This window comes from Plecotus auritus, assembly GCF_963455305.1.
Source record: "Plecotus auritus genome assembly, chromosome: 12".
Taxonomy (NCBI): Eukaryota; Metazoa; Chordata; class Mammalia; order Chiroptera; family Vespertilionidae; genus Plecotus; species Plecotus auritus.
In genome coordinates, this window is record NC_137778.1 from 18,534,610 (window position 1) to 18,559,395 (window position 24,786).

Sequence of the window (24,786 nt, forward strand, 5' to 3'; positions counted from 1 at the left end):
AGACACCCTGTGCTTCCTGGACTTGTAAGGTTCTTTCTTTCACCAGGTAAGGGAAGTTTTCTATCATTATTTCTTAAACTAGGTTTTCAGTATCTTGCTCTCTCTCTCCTTCTGGCACCCCCATTATGTAAATGTTGGTATGTTTAAAGTTGTCTCAGATACTCCCTACATTGTCTTCATATTTTTGTTTTTTGTTTTTCTTTTTGTTCTTCTAATTGGGTGTTTTTTGCTTCCTCATATTTTAGATCGCTGATTTGATTCTCAGAATCCTCTACTGTTGAATCCCTGTAAATTCTTCTTTTTTTTTTAAATTTGTTGTTGTTTTTTACTTAGGAGTAGGATAGTCTTTTTTAAAAATATATTTTTATTGATTTCAGAGAGGAAGGGAGAGGGAGAGAGAGATAGAAACATCAATGATGAGAGAGAATCATTGACCAGCTGCCTCCTGCACGCCCCCTACTGAGGATGAAGCCCAAAACCCAGGCATATGCCCTTGACTGGAATCGAACCCACGATCCTTCAGTTCGCAGGCCAACACTCTACCCATTTTATCCAAGCCTGCTAGGGTCCCTGCAAATTATTCTTTATTTTAGTTAGTGTATAATTAATTTCTGACTGCTCCTTTTTCATGTCTTTGACATTCTCACTAAGACCCTTGAAAATCTCACTTAAGTCCCTATAAGCTTTCATAAAGATCCTCGAGTAAAAAATGTGCTTTTGAACTCTGTATCTAGTAGTTTGCTTGTTTCCATTTCTTTCATTTGTGATATATTTGTCTCCCCATTTTGGCTGCTTCCCTGTGATTGTTTCTGTTAGGTAGAGCTGCTATATCTCCTTGAGTTGGTAGAATGGCCTTGTGTAGTAGGTGCCTTATAGGGCCCAGAGACTCAGCCTCCCTAGTCACCTGAGCTGGGCACTCTAGGTGCATCCCTGTGTGGGCTGTGTGCACAGTCTTCTTGTAGTTGAGCCTTGATTGTTGTTGGCGTCAGCGGGAGGAATTGACTTCCAGGCCAATTGGCTGTGAGGACCAGCTGTGACTACAGTGGGAGAGCTGCTGTGCAGGAGACACCCCTATGGTGCAGGACTTGCTTCAGTGGGACTTTGGTGCTCACTGAGTCTGCCCCTTGAGTGTGTCACAGTGGATGTGTAGAGTTGTAATCTGGTATGGTCTGAAGCTGTCCACCAGGTGCACTGGCTCTATGGCCTGCAGGGAGGTGCAAACTCAGCCACTGCCTGGCACCACCTGGCAGGAATTACGGAGATATCTGTAGATGCCTGCTGTTTGTATTGGTTTGGAAGTGCCCAGGCAAGGCACAGCTGTGAAGCAAGGCAGACTGGTGCTAATGCTGCATCTTGGGCCTTTTATTGATAGGTTTGGGGCATGCTGACACCAGCTACAGCTTGTTTGAGAGATTTTAGCAAAGTCTGAAGCCTGAGCCAGAGCAGGCCCTTCATATGGAAAAGCTGCTGCAAATAACTTGGGTGGGACTACAAATTGGATGGGGTGGGTCCTCTGGGAATATAAGGGCAAAGCAAACTGTGTGGGCCATGCTGATGGAAACTCAGATATGGCTCCCAGTCAGCCCTGTGGCAGGGGAGGTCCCAGCACAGGAACAATGATCCCTGGAGCACCCCTCTGTGGGAGAAAGCTGCCCCCGAGTTCCTGCCCCGATGCTAGACAGTTCAGTTCCTCCCTGTATGTGTCTGGGTCCTGCAAAACCCACCTAGTGCTGGAGCTCAGAGGGGTTGAGTCTGAGTAAGTTCATTTGCTGACCCTTTAAAAGGAACACCTGAGTCTCCAGTAGCCTCTGAGACACTCAGCCACACTCCCTACTGGTTTTTACCACTCACAGTTACAGGGACTTCTCTTCCCAGCTCTGGAACCCTGGGCTGGGGGTCTGGTGTGGGGCTGGGACCCCTTGCTCCTCACGGGTGGCTTCTGCAGGAATCATCTCTCTCCCGATTAAATAAACAACACACGTGGGTGTCAGACCAGCCTGTTCTGTGCCTCAGTTCCTCCTACCAGTCTCAGTGTGCTTTCTTCTTTACTTCTCTAGTTGTAGGACTTCCATTCAGCCAGCTTTCAGGCAGTTCTGAATGATGGTTGTTCTGTATTTTAGTTGTAATTTTGATGTGCTTGTGGGAGGCAATGACTACCGTGTTTACCTGTGCACCATCTTCTAGCTTTTTCTAATTTTCTTAACAATGTCTTTTGAAGTGCAAATGTTTTAAATTGTAACCAAATCCAATTTACCCTTTTTTCTTCCATGGTTCATGTCTTTTCTATCCTACCTAAATAATATTTGCCTAGCCCATGGTCACAAAGATTTTCTTGTTTTCTTCTAAGTGTTTATAGTTTTAGCTTGTTTCTTTAGATCTATTACCCATTTTAAGTTAATGTTTATATATGGTGTAAGGTAAAGGTTGATTTATATGTATAGTTTTTCTGTGTGGATATCTAATTGTTCCAGCACAGTTTGTTGAATAGAATACCCTTTGTCTACTGAATTACTTTGGCACCTGTGTAAAATCAGTTAACCTTAAATGCATGGGTCTCTTTCCAGATCCTGTATTTTTTTCCCCATTGATCTAAATATTTATTGGCACACCAATTTCACAAATGTCTTGAGTGTGATATTAAAAGTCTTTTAGCTTTGTTGTTTTTCAAATTTGTTTTAAATATTTTAGGTTCTTTGAATTCCCATGTTAATTTTAGAATGATATTATCAGTTTTACAAAACAAACAAATAAATAAAAGCCCGTTGAGCCATTGACTAAGATTATGTTGACTCTAGATCAATTTGGGGGAATTGGCTTAACAGTTTTCAGTCTTCCAATCCAATATGGTGTCTCTGTCCACTTATTTAGATCTTATTTAACGTCAGTGATGTATTATAGTTTTCATAACATTGGTCTTGCACATCTTTTGCTATATTTATTTATAAATCATATTTTTGATGCTGTTGTAAGTTGTAGTTTTTCAAGTTTTAATTTCCAATTGTCCATCGATATTATACAGAAATACAAAAACCTTTTTGTCTGTCAACCTTATATCCTGCAACCTTGTTAAACTCATGTATTATTTCTAGTAGCTTTTTGAGGTAGATTGCTTAGCATTTTCCACATGGTCAGTCATGTCATTTACAAACAAAGAGACTTTTCCTTCTTTTCACTGTTTGTACCTTTTATTTCTTCTTATTGCAGTGGCTAGAACTTTTAACATTATGTTGAAAAGGCATTGTGAGATCCTTGCCTTGCTCCTAATCTTAGGGAAAAAACAGTTTTCTTTACTGTTAATTGTGATGTTAGCTGTTGGTTTTCATAGATGCCATACATAGATTAAGTTCCTTTCTAGTTTGTTGAAAATTTGCATCATTACAGGGTACTGAATTTTCTCAAGTGCTTTTTCTACATCTATTGAGATAATATTCCTAAAAATATCTGTTAGTAGTAGGACTTTATTTCATTGTGACATTATTATATATTGTCATTTATTTCATATAACATTTCATGAGGTCGATTAATTTTATCATTGATCAAATTCAAATAAATGCAATCATAAATGCCTGAAAAATGGTTTGCTAAGTGAATATAAATAGTGAACAGAAGGGAATAGGAAAATTTAACCTAGGATGAAGAGAGAACTGGTAAATTATGCAAATTCAAGCATTAATTAACATATTCTATCAGTATGGTATAGATGGTTTAATAAATATCATTAGTTTTTATTTTAGGAAGGAATAGCTTCCTCAAGGAGGGAGGTTGTTAATATTTCTAAAATATTTAGAAATGAATAAAACATTTTAAAATGTACATAATTTTATTGGAAATTTCAATAACTCACTTTTATAAATAACACTTTTATTTTATTATTGTTTTTAGTAGAATAAAGTCACTTTCTTTTGCCTAGTTCTTGGGATTGGTTTTATGAAAAGTTAGTTTTTGATGTTGCTTTGACTTGAGTGCTTTTAGACAGAGTTTTATCACTTCAAAGCGCTAGTAAGTTTAGAATCTAATGTGGAGAGTCTAATATGTTTTGTTTTATTTTGTTTTCCCTCTTGTTTTTAGTTAGGCACACGTACTATTTAATTCATACTGAACTGTTTTATCCCCTGAGCTTTGTTTCTCAGAGATCATTATTAAATGTTTGTCTTGGCTCTGAGTCATAGCAATGTGAATTACATATCCTTAGTTCTGGCAATACATTGTGAAGAGAAAGTATTACTGTACTGCAAGTAGCCAGGATGTTTGTGTGCCACGTATGCATTATTCTGGATTTATGCAAACCAACTGTAGCTCGCTTTGTGGTTAACCTGAAGAAAAGGCTGTGGTTTTGTTTTTATCCTTAATCTTGAAACAGGAGGACATGAAGTATTTTTACACCTGGTTCAAAACTCCCTTATTTGATTATTCTGGTTTGCAATTGCTATTAATATTTTTCTTATCTGGCTAAGCTTAGGGTTTGAGTTTCATTTTTAATTTCAGACATCAGTGTTTGTCTCTGTGTGTGTGTGTTGCAAAACCCTAAAAATAGCAGTATGAGGCGTTCTAAGTAACTCTTGATCTTAAAGGAACTTTTAAAAATCAAATTAATATTTGAATGATATCTTTTGAAATACATCAGCAAATTTAAAAAATATTTGAGTTACTTCTAAGTGTTTTTATATGTGTTAATATGAAACTGTAAAGCAATAAAAATAGTGTGCCTTCTGTGAAATTACATTTCTATTGGAATTAACACTGAAAAGTAGTTACGAACTTGTCATGTAAAAGACACATTAAAATAATTAGGAATTTATACTAAAAATTACATATAATATTAAAATTACAAAATATCCAATTCAGAATTTAGTAACTGCACATGAAGTGTAATTATATGAAAACATTTGTTGTACTTTTAAAATACCTAAAGGGCTGCAGTCTTCAATGCTTTTTGTATTCTCTAGCCTACTTTAATTATTTGGGGCAGGGTGGGAGGGTCTTCCTCTTTCTGTTGACCATGTGTTTAGTGTTCCTGACCTCTATTTTATTTTTCTGCTGCTAATGTGCTGTGAGTTTGGAATTACGTAATTGAGTTTAGGCTAGAGTTGGACTTGAAATCAGGAATATTGTTGCTGAACTTCAAAAATTAAGAATCATATGGGCATACAAGTATAGGAGGAACAAGAAAGAGTATAAATTGATGTCTTCAGTTTGATAGTAGCTATCAAAAATTAAATATCTATACCTTTGACACATTGGGTCTGCTTCTAGGGATTTAATCCATAGCAATACAAACATGTGTACAAAAGATACGGATTCGTGCACCAGTGGGGTCCCTTGGCCTGGCCTGCAGGGGTCGGGCCGAAACTGGTTCTCCCAACATTCCTCGAGGGGTCCCAGATTGCGAGAGGGCATAGGCCAGGCCGAGGGACCCCACTGGTGCACAATTGGGGCCAGGGAGGGACTGCGGGAGGGCTCCAGGGCGTGTCCGACCCGTTTCACCCAGTCCCGATTGACCGGACCCCAGGAGCAAGTTAATCTACCCGTCGGAGCGTCTGCCCCCTGGTGGTCAGTGTGCACCATAGTGACTGGTCAAAAGAACAGTTGGACACTTAGCATATTAGGCTTTTATTATATAGGATTGTTGATGTAGTGAATAATTGAGTTGAACCTATATGTTTATTAGTAGAGGAATAAGTAAATGTCAGCATGTCTGTACTCTGGAATACTGTGAGGAGAGGGTACTATGAAGTGCGGAGGTTCTGGAGTCAGGTTGTCAGGTCTGAATTCTGAATCTATCGTTTGCCAAATGCATGACATAGGGCCTCAGTTTTCTCATCTATAGAATGGAGGTAATTGAATCTATTTGTGTGACAATTAAACCAAATTGTAGAGATCGGTGCTTAAAATATAAGTGCTCCATAACATTAGTCTATGTTAAAGTATGACTTTGCAGTTATTAAAAAGAATAAAAGACATTTATAAAATTCTAGCATGGAAAATCCCCACCATAATTTAAGTAAACTTATTCTACAGCAATGTGTTCATATGTCATAAGCACCTATTTGCAAATAAAAATTTTTAATGATATATGTTCATATATTTTAATATATGTAGATAAATCTGGAAGGATAAACTCCCATCTTAACAGTAGTTACCTCTTTTGAGTGAAGTTGGGTGGAGGGGAAGCAGATTATCATGTTTTTAAAGAAATGTTTTATTTTTTAAAGCATGTATTATATTTATAACTACATTTTAAATAAAGATTCCATAGACTAAGAATGGTAGCATTTTTTGACTAGCCTTTATTTTACTTAAAAAACAAAACAAAACTGAAAAGGTTTTGTTCTCTAAATGATGTGTCTCACTAGTGACTCATTCAGATTTTCCTTGTAGGAACATGCTTACCCAGCTGATGAACTCATGCCTTTAACCTGCAGAGGTCGAATTAGAGGCGAGGAGCCAAGTCGGGGTGATGTTGACGATGCCTTGGGAAAGTGAGTATTAATACAGGGATGGCAGGCATCTCAACGTTCCTAAGTCTGAGACTTCTTAGAGGCAGTGTACAGTTGTGTTTCTGGGGATTGCTTGAATTTCAGTGACTGCTTTAAGTGTTACATTAAGTTTCTTTATTCCCTCTGTTGTCTTTTGTAAAAAATTAATTAATTTGCCTCTTAGATCAGTGAAAAGTCGAGTTAAGAAGGATTTCACTTTTAACGTGTATAAAGTCATAGACATAAGGTGTTGATGCTTTAATATTTTTATTTGCATTAAAAAGAGCTAGTTAATATTTCTATTCATTTTGAAGGATGTGGAGCTGAAAAGAAATATAATGTTAAGGCTTTTACAGTTCTTTCAGTGCCTTATAGGTTTAATTGTACTACAGATGCATGGGGTACTAGTTAATAGAAACTGCCAGTCAGTAGGATATAGATCAGTGGTTCTCAACCTTTCTAATGCCGCGATCCTTTAATACAGTTCCTCATGTTGTGGTGACCCCCAACCATAAAATTATTTTCGTTGCTACTTCATAACTGTAATTTTGCTACTGTTAATGAATCGTAATGTAAATATCTGTGTTTTCCGATGGTCTTAGGTTGAGAACCGCTGCTGTAGAGCCTAAGACCATCGGAAAACAGATATTTACATTACAATTGATAACAGTAGCAAAATTACAGTTATGAAGTAGCAACGAAAATAATTTTATGGTTGGGGGTCACCACAACATGAGGAACTGTATTAAAGGATCGCGGCATTAGAAAGGTTGAGAACCACTGATATAGATCCATCTGCTTATACATTCATGGCTAAAATAATCAGCATTCTAATGTTTTGTATCTCATTATACTTGTATCTTAGATTTTCCCTGACACTGATTGATTCTTTGGACACTCTTGTGGTAGGTTTGATTCTTCTTGAATTTACTTATGTTATAAATTTCATAATATGCACACAGTAAGTCTAAAATAGAAGCCTTTAGAATTCTATATGTATTGATCTTTGCTTCTAAATAAATCTTTTACACTATTGAGTTACTAATGTCACATGAATGTCAGTTAAATTCTGTAAAATTATGGAGATACTCAGATAATTTATAGGTATGTCAGCTTATATGATGGCACCTTCCTTAGGAAGGTTGTTGCTGCAGAATTTACATGGATTTTGAGAATGAGAAGGGAAAGCAGTCAATTTAAAATCAGGTTTTATACTATATTTTACTCAGTCCTTACCCTGAATTTTACTTTTACCTGAATTTCAATCAGGTATTCTTATGGAATATTTTATGTCTAAGTTAGAATTTTTAGTGAGAGTATCAAATCAAGTAAAAAAGCATTATAAAATACTATCAAGTGAAAAGATTAAACAGTCAAGCAAAGGAAAAGTACTTTAAAATTTTTTATTTATTGATTTGAGAAAGAGAGAAACATTGATTTGTTGTTCCACTTATTTGTGCATTCACTGATTGATTCTTGTATGTGCCCTGACTAAGGATCGAACCTGCAACCTTGGCATACGAGGATGATGTTCTAACCAACTGAGCTACCTAGCCAGGATCAGAAAACTACTTTTAATGGATCTAGGATCTAAATAACATCTAATTGTGCCATCTTAATTTAGACTGAAAAATCAATGCAGCCTGTGTAGGGACAGTGACCCCTTCATGGAGCTCACTGCAAGAATCCACGGAGTTCTTACCTTAGTCAGGATTCTAGACCCTCGTGGTGGTAATAATAATCCTATCTAATAAAAGAGTAATATGCAAATTGACCACCACTCCAAGACACAAGATGGCCGCCACAAGATGGCCTGGAGGGAAGGGCAGTTATGGGCAGTTGGGGGTGACCAGGCCGGCAGGGGAGGGCAGTTGGGGGAGGCCAGGCCAGCAGGGGAGGGCAGTTAGGGGTGACCAGGCCAGCAGGGGATGGCAGTTGGGGGGACCCAGGCCTGCAGGGGAGGGCAGTTGGGGGTGACCAGGCCTGCAGGGGAGGGCAGTTAGGGGGGACCAGGCCAGCAAGGGAGAGCAGTTGGGGGCAGCCAAGCCTGCAGGGGAGGGCAGTTGGGGGAGGCCAGTTAGGGGTGACCAGGCCAGCAGGGAGGGCATTTAGGGGTGACCGGGCCAGCAGGGGAGGGCAGTTGGGGGGACCCAGGCCTGCAGGGGAGGGCAGTTGAGTGGGACCAGGACAGCAGGGGAGGGCAGTTGGGGGGGACCAGGCCTGCAGGGGAGAGCAGTTTTGGGGGGACCAAGCCTGCAGGGGATGGCAGTTAGAGGTGACCGGGCCAGCAGAGGAGGGTAGTTGTGGGGGGACCAGGCCAGCAGGGGAGGGCAGTTGGGGGAGACCAGGCAAGCAGGGGAGGGCAGTTGGGGGAGACCAGGCCAGCAGGGGAGGGCAGTTGTGGGGGGACCAGGCCTGCAGGGGAGGACAGTTGGGGGGGGACCCCAGGCCTGCAGGGGAGGGCAGTTGGAGGTGACCAAGCCTGCAGGGGAGGGCAGTTGTGGGGGGGGCGGGCCAGCAGGGGAGGGCAGTTAGGGGTGACCATGCCAACAGGGGAGTGCATTTAGGGGTGACCAGACTGGCAGGGGAGAGCAGTTAGGGGTGACCAGGCTGACAGGGGAGGTCAGTTAGGGGCAATCAGGCCGGCCAGGGAGCAGTTAGGGGTGATCAGGCTGGCAGGCAGAATTGGTTAGGGGCAATCAGGCAGAGGCAGGCAAGCGGTTGGGAGCCAGCAGTCCTGGATTGTGAGAGGGACATCCCTCGAGGGGTCCCAGATTGGAGAGGGTGCAGGCTGGGCTGAGGGACCACCCCTCCACTCCCCCCATGCATGAATTTCATGCACCGGGCCTCTAGTAATAATAATAAGCACTTAAGTCAGACACTCTACTAGAAGTACTTCACATACGTTGCTTCATTTAGGAAAACAATCCTATGAGTATAGGTATTCCCTCTTTGTGTATATGTAGGAACTGACTCAGAGATGGAAGTTACTGTGATTAGAAGGAACCAAAATTCAAATCAGAGTTTGCTCTTGACCTCATATTGTACTGCCTCCTTAGTTAAGAGTTGGGGTATCCATGTGGTGAAGGTGGCAGGTGGTGTATGGTTTAGGGTCAATGGATCATCCCCTGAAGGATGTGCTTTCTTTCAGGAAGCAACTTTTAAAATGATGTTTTAGTGTGTAGGATGGTTTTTTTGTTTAGACTTGGAAACCACATCCCTGTGGAGCTCACCTCAGGTAGCTGTAGGTCATGGGTTATATATATTAAGAAACCAGTTAACAGTTCTGATGATGATTGATTAAAGTCCTAATAATATTTCAGTGTCTTAAAAAGAAGTTTATAAAGATTCCTTATAATTAAGCATTTGTTTGTTTGTTTTCATTTTAGATATGACATTTTTATTATATGTTTAAGGGAAATATTTTGTATGTGTCACTTTTTAGAGTCATGTTAATTTGCTTTTAGTAGCTTATTCTGAGGATATTTTTCTTTGACTTTGTAGTAAATAACTTGATTTTTATACTTTTATTTTAGGTATTAAATAAAACTAAAGAATTTGAAGATGCAGTGAAAAAAGTTTTAAGAGATGTTAATTTAGATAATGATGTAGTTGTATCAGTCTTTGAAACAAACATCAGAGTTCTTGGGTAAGTATGTAAGACAATAAAGTTATAATTTTAATAACAGAAAAGCTTAAGGTATACTAGTTATTTCTTAATGGTAGTAAAGCAAGACATTTCTTATGCTTAAAAGATAAAGGTTGGGGTATTATGAAACAGGCTGTGAGAGGACTGTGCATTGAATCAGGCTCAGGTAGCAGCAGGTTTTGGAAATAATTGCAGACTCAGTATACATCCTGTATATTGTTTAAAAGACATAGTTGAATGCTTGCCTATTAACTACATCACAGGTTTTTCACTAGCAATATAGTTTGCTAACCTTTGCCAGCACTTCTTCAAGCCAAATGAAACTAAATTTATAGGATTACCTTTCAACTACACAATTTGAAATACTCTTGGAACATTTAAAAATATGAATTACAATATTCAGATTTCAACACTATTAATTTCTATATTTAATGGTTACTTTTGTGTTGAACTCATTTTCTTTTGTCAAATTAAGTCTGTTCAATTAAATTTAAGAAATAATTTTTAAAAGTTAAAAACAAATTAAGAAATAGTTATGTAGCTTTTCTGACTTTATTAATCTATTACATTTAATACAGAGTGGGGAGTTGTTTTTAATTTTTTTAATGTTATACTTAAGAGAGGTAAAGATTTCATAATGATATAATTAAATTAGTTAAATTTTTTTTAAAAAATTGAATTTGTCAAGCTTGTTAAAATAAGTGACTTCTTTGATGTTCTTTAAGAAAATTTTAGGCTTTTAAGAATGCCGAACACTTTACAACAGGTAGAACATCTGAATTTTTTAATACTGGCTTCATAATTATAAAGGTTTGCCATAAATGAGTAGCTAGAGTTAGGTAAGAAATGAAGTTCTTTTGTGGTCTTTCCTTATGTGTGCAAAGTTGTTGATAACAAGACACCCACATCTTTTTTTAAAAAAAATATATTTTTATTGATTTCAGAGAGGAAGGGGGAGAGAAACATCAGTGATGAGAGAGAATCATTGATTGGCTGCCTCCTGCACGCTCCCTACTGGGGATTGAGCCTGTAACCCAGGCATGTGCCCTTGCCCGAAATGAAACTCTGGACCCTTCAGTCCACAGGCCAACTTTCCATCCACTGAGCCAAACTGGCTAGGGCAACACTTACATCTTTTTAGGTGGTGACGTTCAAGTACCTGTAAGATGTGGATTATGTTTCGCCTCTGTGATTGCAGGGGTCTTTTGGGTGGACACTCATTGGCAATCATGCTGAAAGAAAAGGGCGAGTACATGCAGTGGTACAATGATGAACTTCTGCAAATGGCAAAGCAATTGGGTTACAAGCTTTTACCAGCTTTTAATACTACCAGTGGCCTTCCTTATCCAAGAGTAAGTAGTTCTGAAAAATATATACTTTATATTTTTTATATATAAAGTCTTTATATACTGCCTTTGCTATTTAAAACAACAGTGAATTTTTGTGATTGGAGCCATTGTTCCTCTCCTGCTTGAGACTAGAGACAAGTGCTTTATAGCTAAATAACAAATTTATATTGACATTTCAGTTAATTTGGATTTGAGTGGTGTGAGAATTTAGATCATTTTAAACCTTTTATGTGTCACTGCATAACAGATTAGATTATGCTGCAGAGGGGAAAAAACAGATGCCAGACTCAAATTTGGGCACTGAATGGGTGGTGCAGAAGATGCAGTAGAAGCAGTGAGAGTAGGTGAACTGTCCAGAGGAGAGTTTAGAGAGAGGAGGGGAATGGGGAGCAAGTGGAGCAGTGAGGAGGGGAGTGTGCAGGGACGTAGGGAGGAGAAGTACAAAGGAGTGTATGGCATCATAAAATCTTAAATAGAAAGCCTCAAAAGGAGATGTTCTAGAAAACATTACAACTATGTGCAAAGAGAGCCTTAAAGATGTAACATGATAGAATAAATGGAAAGAAGGGTTCAGTCGATGAAAGTATAGGACCATTCATTTTGAAATTTCTTCTCTATTGGTTAAAGAGTCATTTGATGGTAGTCATTTGAAGTTTTATGCCGCACCGCCAACCTCCCAAGAAAAAAGGTTATATTTAAAGCAAAGGGTTAGAAGCCTTCAAAGATAGAAAAACCTCTCTCTTCTCATTTAATTCATTCTTTATTAACACCATTACTCTCTCCCTCTTATCCAAATCAGACACCTCAGCCATTACCAAGCTCTGTTCAATTTTTTCTTATTGCTACTACTATAGTTGAAACCAATATCATTTCATTGTGAAGCTATTGTAAATGCCTGTCTTACTCTTTTCTCTCTGGTTTATGCTTTAGAGACTTAAAAAATTAATCTTACCAAAACATTTTTATCATATTATCCTCAGAAGTTTTATTGACTCTGTCTGTTGTACTAAATGCCTTAACTTTCAGAATTCCTTATGGTGTGGCAATAAACTTCCTTTCTAATGGTCTCTCATACCCCGAACCTCAGTGAAATGACTATTTCATTTCAAAACAACCTATTAGTGTTCCCTAAACCACCTGGGGTTTTACTTATTTTTTTCATTGCCATGCCGTTAAGCCTGCATCTCTATAATCTGGAAAACCCCTTTACCAATATAAATCAAATAAGACTCATTTCTTCCATCAAGAAGTCACTGACTAGAGAGATACAGCATGATATAGAGCAATGCTTTTCAAATTAGAGATCATAGCCCGTTGATTTTACACACCCATATAGTGGATTGTAACCAACACTTCCCCCCCCCTTGAAACAAACTAGTATTAAATCTCTTATTTAAATTTCTAGTTTTTGATATTTTAAATAGCTCTTCTTTATACATGTCTTTATACTTATTTCTTCCTTAGGATAAATTACTAGAATAGGAAATAATAAACCACAGAAATAGAGAATGCTTTTTAAGATTTTGGGCACTTATTGTCAATTATTCTTCAGAAAGTTTCCACTTTTATAGTTCCTCAGTGTTGTATAAAAGTATATGTGTTATTGTACTGTTGCCATTAGTGTATATCTGTGGTTGGCAAACTGTGGCTTGCGAGCCACATGCGGCTCTTTGGCCCCTTGAGTGTGGCTCTTCCACAAAATACCACGGCCTGGGCGAGTCTATTTTGAAGAAGTGGTGTTAGAAGAAGTTTAAGTTTAAAAAATTTGGCTCTCAAAAGAAATTTCAATCGTTGTACTGTTGATATTTGGCTCTGTTGACTAATGAGTTTGCTGACCACTGGTGTATATTATCATTCTTTTGTCAATTTAATGAGAAAAAAATTGGAATCATCATTTTTTTGCAGTACTGAAGCCAACATAGCAACCCACTCCCCGTGTCTCACCTACATTCACTTTTGTTGTTTTGTCGATGTTGCCTGTCTCCCTGCTCAGATAGTCCTAGAGTCTGTTGATTGGCATTGTTAAGGTAATAGGCATCCCCAGTGATTGGTTTCTGCCGTTTGGGAACATACTCATGATGTTTTATATTTGATTTTTTGTTTTTATGCTAAATCATTGGCATATACTTACTTTTTGGTTATTTATTTGGACTATTGTAAAACATCCTATTTTTAATTAGTTTCTGGTCAATTTAGTTCTGGTTAATCCAGGTTTATATTGTAGTATCATAAAAAGACAGTATGGCTGTTTTTGAATTATAGAAAAGTACTCCTTTGAAAAAAAGTTTTGTACTATTTGTTAGTCTATTAGCAGCGTACTCTATTTCAAAACTTTTAAAACCTGAAAACAAAATTTTAATTTACTTTTAAATACATACCATGACTTAATCAGTGTTTTCTTTATGAAGAACTATTTAATATGGTACTGGTTTTTCACAGATTCTCAAATAAACCTAATTTCTAGGGTTGGTCTAGTTCCCTATTCTTATATTAATTAGTTCAAATGTCCTGCAAACAAAATTGTTACAGAAGTTATTTTCTCTGTGTAATTTTTACAGTGATATTGAGTTTCAATATCGTTGAGGAAGGAACTAAATGAAAACTTACTAACTCCATGAATATACTTCCCTACATCTTAATTGGAAAGTCACAAAGATCAACAGATGGAATTTCAATGTTTAGTTGTTTTGTGAATTATTTTCAATCAAGTCTTGATTGAAAAATTTTGTCTTATCTAGGAATCATTATCTTTTGATAATTGCTAATCACCTCATGATTTTATTTAGATTAATTTAAAGTTTGGTATCAGAAAACCAGAAGCTCGGACAGGAACTGAGACCGATACCTGTACAGCATGTGCAGGTACCTTGATCCTTGAGTTTGCTGCTTTAAGTCGATTCACAGGAGCAACAATATTTGAGGTTTGCTTTTCATAGTCTTTGCTCTCCTGGGTATTGGGCATAACTAATTTTATATCTTTTCTTCATTGGTCAACTATTAGGATTATCAATCAAAAGATTACTGTTATTTTAGTGAACTTTTGTCTAAATTTTATCACAGACTTAGAAAATATAGAAGTCATTGTGAGGTAAATGTATTAAACACAATTTTTCAAATGAACACTAGTTGATTTATTGACTTCTCTCACAAAGTTACATGCTGTTTAAAAAGTGGAGCTGAAATGCCTGTTTGTTTCAAAGATGGTGTTCAAACTTGTCTCCTCAGATTTTCTAAATATGAATATCTAAGGAGATTTTTCACTTTGAATTTAAGTTGACAGAAATTATTTTATCAAATGCATTTAATTATGCAGGAAATTAGTACACTTTAATAATACATGTGTGTGAATGTGAACTTGTACTACAAGAGTAAATGAACCTGGATGGTTTCAAAGTGAGATCACTGCCACTAAATAGCATTTTTAGAACCATTCTTTTTAACTAGATTTGATTGGCTGAAAAAGAGCCAACATTTGGCTTGTAAGGAAATTTAATATATATTTTTAATTGTTATCTTGGGAATTTTAGTTAATCCTTAAAGTATGCTATGGGTCTTTGATTTTTGTTTCTTTGTTTCCTGTTTTCCAGAGACATGAAGTTATTCAAGTATGCTTTTTCTCTCTTTTAATTACAGGAATATGCAAGAAAAGCTCTTGATTTTCTCTGGGAAAAAAGACAGCGAAGTAGTAATTTAGTAGGTGTGACCATAAATATCCATACGGGAGATTGGGTGCGAAAAGGTATGTAAGTTGGCTTTTTCAAATCAGGCTTCTACATCAGTGATTCCCAATGTGGGGTACAACCCCACAGGGGAGCAATTTAGATTTTAAGGGGGACAATTCGAGAATGAGTTACTAACAGTGATTTTTTTTTGCATTTCTTATGGTTCTAGGGTCCTCATACTAGTATACAGTATATAAATATATATTGTGACATATTTATGCATTTCAGTTCTCTATTATACGTTTTGGGACTTTATTTGCTATTTTTTCATATCACTTTATTACTGTCTTTTTAACAATTTCTTAGTGATTTCTTCCTCAGTACTTCAACTATCCTTTCGTTCTTTTATTTTTCTCTATCATGGATACCATGTTCTTTGGAAGCTTGTTTAGACCAAGTTAATGGCCTTTTAGGCTTCCTCCATGTGAATAGGAGTTCACTTTTTGAATAATAAGAGTTATATGTCACAGAGGGGGCATCAGGATTTTAGAGATGCTTAGGTGCGGCATGGCCAAAAAAAGGTTGGGAACCACTGCTCAATATCCTTAGAATGGTTGGGAAATAAAGGATTTTCATTTGTTAAAGTAATCTTTGGGACAGTATAAAGCAGTGTTTCTCACAAGAATCCTGGAATTATCACTAATTAGAATGATTTTCTTCTTTGGTGTGCCAAATAATAGCACACTTTTTCTAGGTGATTTAGTGTTCTATTTCATACCTTAATGGATTTGCATTAAAGATAGGTGGTATAGTTGAAACAGTAGAACTAATTTGAGAACCTCAGCAGCCATCAGAATACCTTAGCCATCTCACATGAAGGTATAGTTAAGTGAAAATCTGTATTTAACAATGTTCTTAATAATTCTTATAAAATTATTTTGAATTATGAGACAAAGCATATAACAATGTTATATGAGCAAACAGGATATAGGATTGTATAAAGAATATGATTTTATAAGACACCTTGATAAAATAAGTATAGATGAATGGAAATATATTAGAATATTCCTCATGAGGTTATCTTGTTTACATATTTTTCTATTTCCCAAAAGGCTTATGTTGTTATATCTAAAATAAAAAATAGCCCTAACTGGTTTGGCTCCATGGATGGAGAGTTGGCCTGCAGACAGAAGGGTCCCAGGTTCAATTCCGGTCAAGGACATGTACCTTGGTTGCAGGCACATCCCCAGTGGGGAGTGTGCAGGAGGCAGCTGATGTTTCTCTCTCATCGATGTTTCTAACTCTGTATTCCTCTCCCTTCCTCTCTGTAAAAAATCAATAAAATAAAAAAAAAATAACTGCCTATAATTAAATAAAAACATAATTATTAATTAGAACATATTAAAATTATTCACTCTATTCAGTATTGTATATAATTTTTCTAAGTTTTATCTAAATGGTTTCTGAAACTAATCTGAATCCTAGCTTTAGAATTCTGCAATTTCTTTTTATTCTTTTACTTCCTTGGAACTCAGGAGCAAATTAATTAATCATTAATCATTAATTTTAAATTAGTTGTAATTGTTGGCTTATGACACTCTCATCGGTCTATGCATGGCCCATTTTATTTAGTCATTTTTAATATATAACAAGCACCCACAAGTGGATCATCGATTACAAAAGCAACTTGCTTGACAACCTGTTACTTCTGCATATGATCCTTGACTCTTCATACCTCTACATTATATTTGGACTTATTTATACCATCTTTATTATTTCAGTGTGTCCCACCTTTTCTGTTTCTCTTTAATTCTTTTGTTTTTTTAATTGAACCCTATAATTGCCTCCTAGTAAGACGTGAACTTTAGTATGCTCTCCTATCCCTTTGTCCCCCCCCAACTCCACTCCATAATCCCTCTTTATGTTGATATCATACAGATAATGCATTCTTATTCATTATGAATGAATACCTTTACTCTTTTTTCTTTGGTCTGACTCCCTCTTTCTTTAAAGATAAACTTTATTAAGATATTTGGTCACTTATACTTTGATCTTTTTTTTTATCCTCACCTGAGGATATTTTTTTCATTGACTTTTAGGGAGAGGGGGAAGAGAGAGGGAAAGACAGAGAGAAACATCGATGTGAGAAAAAAAATTGATTGGTTGTCTCCTGCATGAGCCCCAACCAGGCCCCAGGCTGAGGAGGAGCCTGCAAGCAAGGTACGTGCCGTTGACTGGAATTGAACCCGGGACCCTTTGGTCCGCAGGCCTATGCTCTATCCACTGAGCCAAACCGGCTAGGGCTGGTCACTTGTACTTTGTATATTACTTGCAATAGCTCTTAGATTTGTCTCTCTCTTTTTTTTTCCTGGTATTTATCCCACACTGTTTTCAGTAGCTTTAAATAACTTCTGAGGCCTTATATGCCTAACAGTAATTTTATTATGCTTTCACATTTGAGTGACAGTTGAGATGGATATAATTTTCTGTTTAAGTTCTTTCAAAGAAGTCTTTGAAAATACAACTCTATTGTCTTCTTATATCCTGTTAACCATGTGATATTATTCTGATTTTTATGCCCTTGTATATGATCTATTCTTTCTCTCTGAAAGAGGAAGAGTATCAAACCAAAGAGAAATTTCTAAAAATGTTGTTATAATTTTAGATGTAGAATTTTCTCATTTTGGTATTCTGTGGACCCTTTCTATTTAAAATCTTTGTTTTTAATTTATGAAAAATTGATGCTTATTTTTTAGATATTTTATCCTTTTCATTTTTACTTACCTCTTTTTGTAGTTCCTATTATCAAAATCACTTCTATTTGTATCCTCCATATATCTTAGCATATGTGTATATGTATATTTTTTATGTTTATCAGTTTTATGTCCCATCTATTACATTATTTTAACTGTTATGTATATGTTTTAAAGTGTCTTTTTAAAAAAATATTTTTTTTATTGATTTCAGAGAGGAAGGGAGAGGGAAATAGAGATAGAAACATTAATGATGAGAGAGAATCATTGATTGGCTGCCTGCTGCATGCCCCCTACTGGGGATCGAGCCTGCAACCCAGGCATGTGAACTCACCGGGAATTGAACCATGACCTCCTTGTTCATAGGTCAATACTCAACCACTGAGCAATACTGACCAGGCAACTGTTATATATTTTATTTCATATATTTCTGCTCAATTAAAATTTTTTTCTTATTTTGTATTGTTAATATCTTCCCTCTCACTTTTAGATGTTTATTAGGCTAATTTAAATTTTTTGATTTGCTATTCTGTTTATTTTTCTGACATACTCTTACTCTAGTATTCTCTTGTTCTTTTTAAAGTCATGCTTCTTAAATGTTTTGGACCTATAAGTTTATATTTCCTTCTCCCCTACTTTGAGGCAAGGTCAAATCCCAATTTCTATTTAGCTCAGTGGTCTTAGGTTTGAATTCTAAGAAGTTTTTAGAAATACCGATGCCTGGAACCATAGAGATTGTGATTCAATTGCCCTGGAGTATGCTCTGGGTATAGGGCTTCCCAAGATTGTAAATATAATTTAGATTGTAATTCACTAGCCTTAGGAGTTTGGAGAGGAAAGGTGGGGAAGAGAATGTCTAAAGTTATTTTCTGCCTCATTTGTTCAGCTCCTTCTGCAGGGCTTCTGTGCTGCCCTGGTTTTACCCCTGAGGATACCTAGAGCATAGATCTGACTCGCAGCAGGTGTGGGAGGAGACATTGTGTCTTAAGGCCATGGTAGAAGAGAAGCAAGAGCGAAGCTCCAACAGTGTCCCTCCTCTTTGATCCTTCTGTAGCCATGCCTGGCTGCCTCCACTCCAAGCCAAAGCCACCTCCGCCCCTCTCCCCCATCCCCACCCCTTGCCACCCCAGGTTTCATACTTTTCTTGTTACTTCCTCTTTTTGAATCTCTATGAAATTCTTGGAGGAAGAAGCCAACAATCGGTACTAATTTTAGCATTTAGAATGGGTACATCCAAACAGTAGCCTTGTTTACGTACCTATTATAACTTTAAACATTGGTCTTCCTGATTAAGGGTCTGATAAAAAAATACATAATTAGTGATTCCTCTTTAGAGCTCCTCACTGAGAAAATGAGCTTAAAACGTTCTTAAAACTAGTGTTTTCTGCTTTTCAGTAAGACTTTTGTAAACCATTTTGCAAAGTAGCAGTTTTTAACATATAAACTATGAACAAAAGAACAATTACTCATATAATAGGGTTAATATTTCTGTAAATGTGTAATTTTTACTTTAAACAGTTTCATGTTTAGATTAATTTTTCATTCTGAGTGTACTAGTATCCTCAGTTGTACTATATAAATAATTTTTTACTAGTTTAATAAAGAATTATATATGTGTTTTCCATAGATAGTGGAGTTGGAGCTGGCATTGATTCCTATTACGAATATCTTTTGAAAGCTTATGTCTTGCTTGGAGATGACAGTTTTCTGGAAAGATTTAATACAGTAAGTTGATCCAATTTTGTATTAATTTTAGAGCCAAGTTAATTTGAGTGCCAGATTTTGATAGAAACTCAATTATTTGAGTTATATTCTGAAAAATAATTATTTCTAAATGTGTTGTAGTAGGTTTTTTGTCAGTATTCCCTGATGATACTGAACAGGTACAGGGTAAAAGCTATACATTCAAAAATTAGTTTACAAAGTAGTTTTATTTTCATCTCTTATCAGAAGATTTCAAAACCTGCCAGTAAGTAATATCTAATATTTTATGCAAGGAAGAGAATTTATTGGAATAAATTACTTGTTAGCTTCTTCCTTTTTTTTTTTTTTTGAAATCTTGAAAGTTTGGCATAGTCCTTGATCACACCAAGCATGCAGGTTTTTGGAAACTTAGAGAAACTAGTAAGTATTCATTTCAAAAGCAGGTCTGTAAGTCTCAAGTCTAGATCAGAGCCACAGGCATATTTTTAGGGGAGAAGGAGAGTATTATTGAACCTGATTGGATCACCTTTGTCTGTAATTGAAGGAAACTGAAATTACTACAGCAAACTCATCAATTGTATCACTGTATTCTTTTTGAAATAATTTACCAGTTCTTTGCCCACCCATCAGTTTATTCACATTGTTGTGAGACAGTATGATATAGTAGTTAAAAGAATGTCAGTTTACCTACCTGGGTTTAAATCCTGGTTGTACAACTGGTTTTGTGACTTTGGGAAAATAACTTTACATGCTTTGTCTCTGTTCCTCATCCACAAAATGTGAGTACTATTACTATTTATAGAGTTTTGGGTAGGATTAAATGAGTTGATGCATATGGTATGATTAAATAGTAGAAGAGTTAGGAAAAAACACACTGGTAAGTGTCCCAAATAAGTCCTCATCCTATCTAATAAGAGAGTAATATGCAAATTGACCATACTTCTGCTACACCCACAAGCCACGCCCACCAGCCAATCAGGAGCAAATATGCAAATAAACCCAACCAAGATGGCTATGGCCACAGAGAGCAGGAGGGAGGCTTGGGTTTCCCCGGCAGTGGAGGAAGCCAAGCTTTCCGCCTGCCCTTGCCGGCCTAGGCCTCCACTCAAGGCTACAAAGTTTCAATGATAGAAGATACATAAATCCAAACAGAAATGGCGGCAGCCACGGAGCTGGAAAGAGCAGGAGGCTAGGGTTGCCCCCGGCGATGGAGGAAGCCAAGCTTCTGCAGCCCTGGCCGGCCCAGGCCTCTGCTTAAGGCTACAAAGTTTCAATTATAGAAGATACATAAATCCCAACAAAATGGCTGCCACCTCAGAGCAAGCAGAAGGCTTGGCTCTGCTCCAGGCTACAAAGTTTCAATTGTAGAAGATAAATAAACCCCAGATACCAGGGCCTCCACTTGGGTCGCCGGGGGGCGTGGCCAGCCTGCAAACCACCACAGGCCCCTCGCCCAGGCTGCCCCACACCCCAAGGGAACCCCCACCCTGATCCGGGACACCCTTCAGAGCAAACCAGCTGGCCCCCACCCATGCACCAGGCCTCTATCCTATCTAATAAAAGAGTAATATGCAGATTGACCATCACTCCAACACACAAGATGGCTGCCCCCATGTGGTCAAAGATCCTGCCCCCATGTGGACACAAGATGGCCACCACAAGATGGCCAGCAAGGGAGGGCAGTTGGGATGGACCAGGCCTGCAAGGGAGGGCAGTTGTGGGCTATCAGGCCAGTAGGGGAGGGTAGTTGGGAGGGACCAGGCCTGCAAGGGAGGGCAGTTGGGGGCGATCAAGCCTGCAGGGGAGGGCAGTTAGGGGTGACCAAGCTGGCAGAGGAGGGAAGTTGGGGGCAACCAGGCCTGCAGGGAAAGGCAGTTAGGAGGGACTCAGGCCTGCAGGGGAGAGCAGTTGGGGGGGACCAGGCCTGCAGGGGAGGGCAGTTAGGGGTGACCAGGCCTGCAGGGGAGGGCAGTTGGGGGGCGGACCCAGGCCTGCAGGGGAGAGCAGTTGGGGGGGACCAGGTCTGCAGGTGAGGGCAGTTAGGAGTGACCAGGCCTGCAGGGGAGGGCAGTTAAGGGCAAACAGGCTGGCAGGGGAGCAGTTAGGCATCAATCAGGCTGGCAGGGGAGCAGTTAGGCATCAATCAGGCTGGCAGGGGAGTGGCTAGGGGGTGATCAGGCTGGCAGGCAGAAGCGGTTAGGGGCAATCAGGAAGGCAGGCAGGCGAGCAGTTGGGAGCTAGCAGTCCTGGATTGTGATATAGATGTCCGACTGCCCGTTTAGGCCCGATCCCACCGGGCATCCCTCGAGGGGTCCCAGATTGGAGAGGGTGCAGACTGGGCTGAGGGACACTCCCCCCCCCCCCCCCCCCCGTGCATGAATTTCGTGCACCGGGCCTCTAGTTTGGATTATAACAACATTCTCTTGAGGTAAATGAGGACAGATAATTTTTTTGGCTCATTATCATTCATTGACTCTTAACAGTTCAAATTGTTGTTACACCTGAGAAATGACTAGCAGAAGACAGAAGAAGCCAAAGAGTTTTTAAGAGCCTGAGAGACATAGTAGACTGTAAGAGCAGCAACGGTGATTAATTAGATGCATTAATTTGGGTAGTGGTGGGCACTATAATATTATTTTAGCTGAGAAGGGCCCAAACTTTCTAGACACAGGAGAAAACAAAACTAATTCTATTAATCTAGAAGCCTGTAACTATATTGCAAGAGGATGTAAGAACATCCTTGGCCCACAAGAGTACTAACCATGGGCTAATCCCTCAGGATAGCCATGTTCAGATCTACTTCCCCAGAAGGTCCCATATTGACTATAGTCTTTAATGTTCTGCATCAGAGTTAAAGAACACAGGGGAGTATATACAATATATTTTAGAAAGATTCCCATCTAAAATAATTTAAATATTTACATAATGATGTCATACGTTTATTTATGAATCCAGGTTTAATTCCGTTACATGAAATGCTATGTTTAGAATAGCATTTAATGAATTGCTGTGTTTAGAATAGTTCATCTCTTTTCATCTCCTTTCCTGAACACATTGTGATCTTTTAGCACTATGATGCCATCATGCGGTACATCAGCCAGCCCCCTCTGCTACTCGATGTGCATATCCATAAGCCAATGCTGAATGCTCGGACTTGGATGGATGCTTTGCTTGCCTTTTTTCCAGGTCTGCAGGTAAAAAAAGCCCAATAACTCTGTTTTCCTAATATAAAAGTAAAATGATTATAACTAAGTGCATTTTTAATCTCTAAATTTGAATTACCAAACGGACTCACATTTCAAAATTGTATTAATCTACATTTTCCAGTTTATAAAATGATTATAGATTCAAAAATCAACTCATGTTTTATTAGGCAATTTTGTTGTTACGTTTATTTCTAGGTCTTAAAAGGAGATATTAGACCTGCTATTGAAACTCATGAAATGTTATATCAAGTGATTAAAAAACACAATTTTCTACCAGAGGTAAGCAAATAATCTTTGGAATTCTAATTCACATATACTATAAATTGCTAATTTAAAGGTAGAAAATGTCATCTTCAAGGTTGACTATTCTTTCCTGTTATATTTTCCTGGTTAAATAGTTTATTTAATTTCTTTTTAGTATACACAGTATTTTATATGTTTATGCTTCATGTATTCAGAGAAGTCTAGTTTATAGTAATTCTGACATTTTATTGATTTTATGTTAAAAAAAAATACTCCATATTAGTAGTTCTCAACCTTTGCTAATCCATGACATTCCGTATTATTACATTCTAACTTTTACACATACCCACCAGGGAAACCTTTTTACTTTTTATTTTCTAAAGCATATGTTATAAAAATGATATACATTGAATATACTCTTGCTTATCACACATACTCCCTGGAAATATGGGGAATCACAACTCCTCCTCATGCAGATTGACAGTTATTCTGCATGGCTTTTATACATTGTACCAGTAACATTCTTTTTTTTAAAAATATACTTTATTGATTTTTTATAGAGGGGAGAGGGATAGAGAGTTAGAAACATCGATGAGAGAGAAACATCTATCAGCTGCCTCCTGCACACCCCCTACTAGGGATGTGCCTGCAACCAAGGTACATGCCCTTGACCGGAATCGAACCTGGGACCCTTCAGTCCACAGGCCAACACTCTATCCACTGAGCCAAACCAGTTAGGGCAGTAATATTCTTGCTAGCTTCTTGTGGCAGGATTTTAATAACATACGTTTTGGCTTTCCTGAAATTTACCATTGAAAACTTCCAAATTCATCTATGGCCTTATTCTGTCCCTGCTTATTCAATGCCCTCTGTGAGATATCTAAGCATTCCAACAATTTAGAATGCTTTCTAAAGTGTTTGTTTTAGAAAGTAGAGTTTTATTAGCCTTCAGGTGAGTAGGACTGAGTACTGTATTGTAGAAAATTCATATTCACTCAGAATAAGCTAAGGTTTCAACTAAATACATGCTATCCCAAAAGAAATTTTACTTGGTTCTCGTAAGGGTTTTTGTTTTCCTCTCAGTCGGTTGGCTCTGTTATTGAATACATTTCAAGTGAGACTAGTTTTATTTTTAAATAATGCCTTTCTTATTCCACGGAGGATTTGAAGTTGTTATAAAAGAAAGCATATGCTAAAATAGAAATATGAGAACTAGAGACTTAATAACTAAGAGAAAAAGCGGAAATAAGGAAAAAGAAAAAAAAAAACACAATAATGTGGGGCCACCAGTACTCATGTAGTGTCATTACTAGCTTCATAGTTTTTTCTAAGCTTCCTAGTAGCCAAAATGATAATTTAAAAAATAATTTCATTTAATTGGTAAAAACAGGAGCTTAGCAAATACGAATTGTGATTTTAAGCAATGAAAAATTTCATTTTATAAATGAAAATTGTTACCAGTATTTTAATTCTTTTTACTTGCTTATGATCTAATTTATATATCTAAACCTACTTGTTTATTATTTTTTAATCACTTTTTTTTTTCTTATCTATTTGAATTTTTTGTGTGCAGGCATTTACCACAGATTTTAGGGTACATTGGGCTCAACATCCTTTAAGACCGGAATTTGCAGAAAGTACCTACTTCTTGTATAAAGTAAGCTAATTTACCTTCCTTTTTGCTGTTTAAGGCCCCCCTCCCCTCTGTTGTATATCTTACCATCTTATAATAGTAATTGGGTTT

The 24,786-nt window shown here is 37.6% G+C and overlaps 1 protein-coding gene across 5 annotated transcripts in view; it reads left to right on the top strand.

Annotated features, from left to right (window-relative positions):
- The window catches only part of EDEM3 (ER degradation enhancing alpha-mannosidase like protein 3), a 65,449-nt gene that overhangs the window by 12,699 nt on the left and 27,964 nt on the right, over window positions 1-24,786 (top strand). For all 5 annotated transcript variants that reach the window (XM_080648590.1, XM_080648592.1, XM_080648593.1 and 2 more), the window contains exons 3-12: window positions 6,379-6,479; window positions 7,342-7,381; window positions 10,013-10,125; window positions 11,324-11,477; window positions 14,261-14,395; window positions 15,108-15,213; window positions 19,517-19,614; window positions 22,662-22,787; window positions 22,995-23,078; window positions 24,616-24,699. In XM_080648590.1, the coding sequence (XP_080504716.1) occupies window positions 6,379-6,479; window positions 7,342-7,381; window positions 10,013-10,125; window positions 11,324-11,477; window positions 14,261-14,395; window positions 15,108-15,213; window positions 19,517-19,614; window positions 22,662-22,787; window positions 22,995-23,078; window positions 24,616-24,699 (1,041 nt within the window). The remainder of the gene's footprint in view (window positions 1-6,378; window positions 6,480-7,341; window positions 7,382-10,012; window positions 10,126-11,323; window positions 11,478-14,260; window positions 14,396-15,107; window positions 15,214-19,516; window positions 19,615-22,661; window positions 22,788-22,994; window positions 23,079-24,615; window positions 24,700-24,786) is intronic.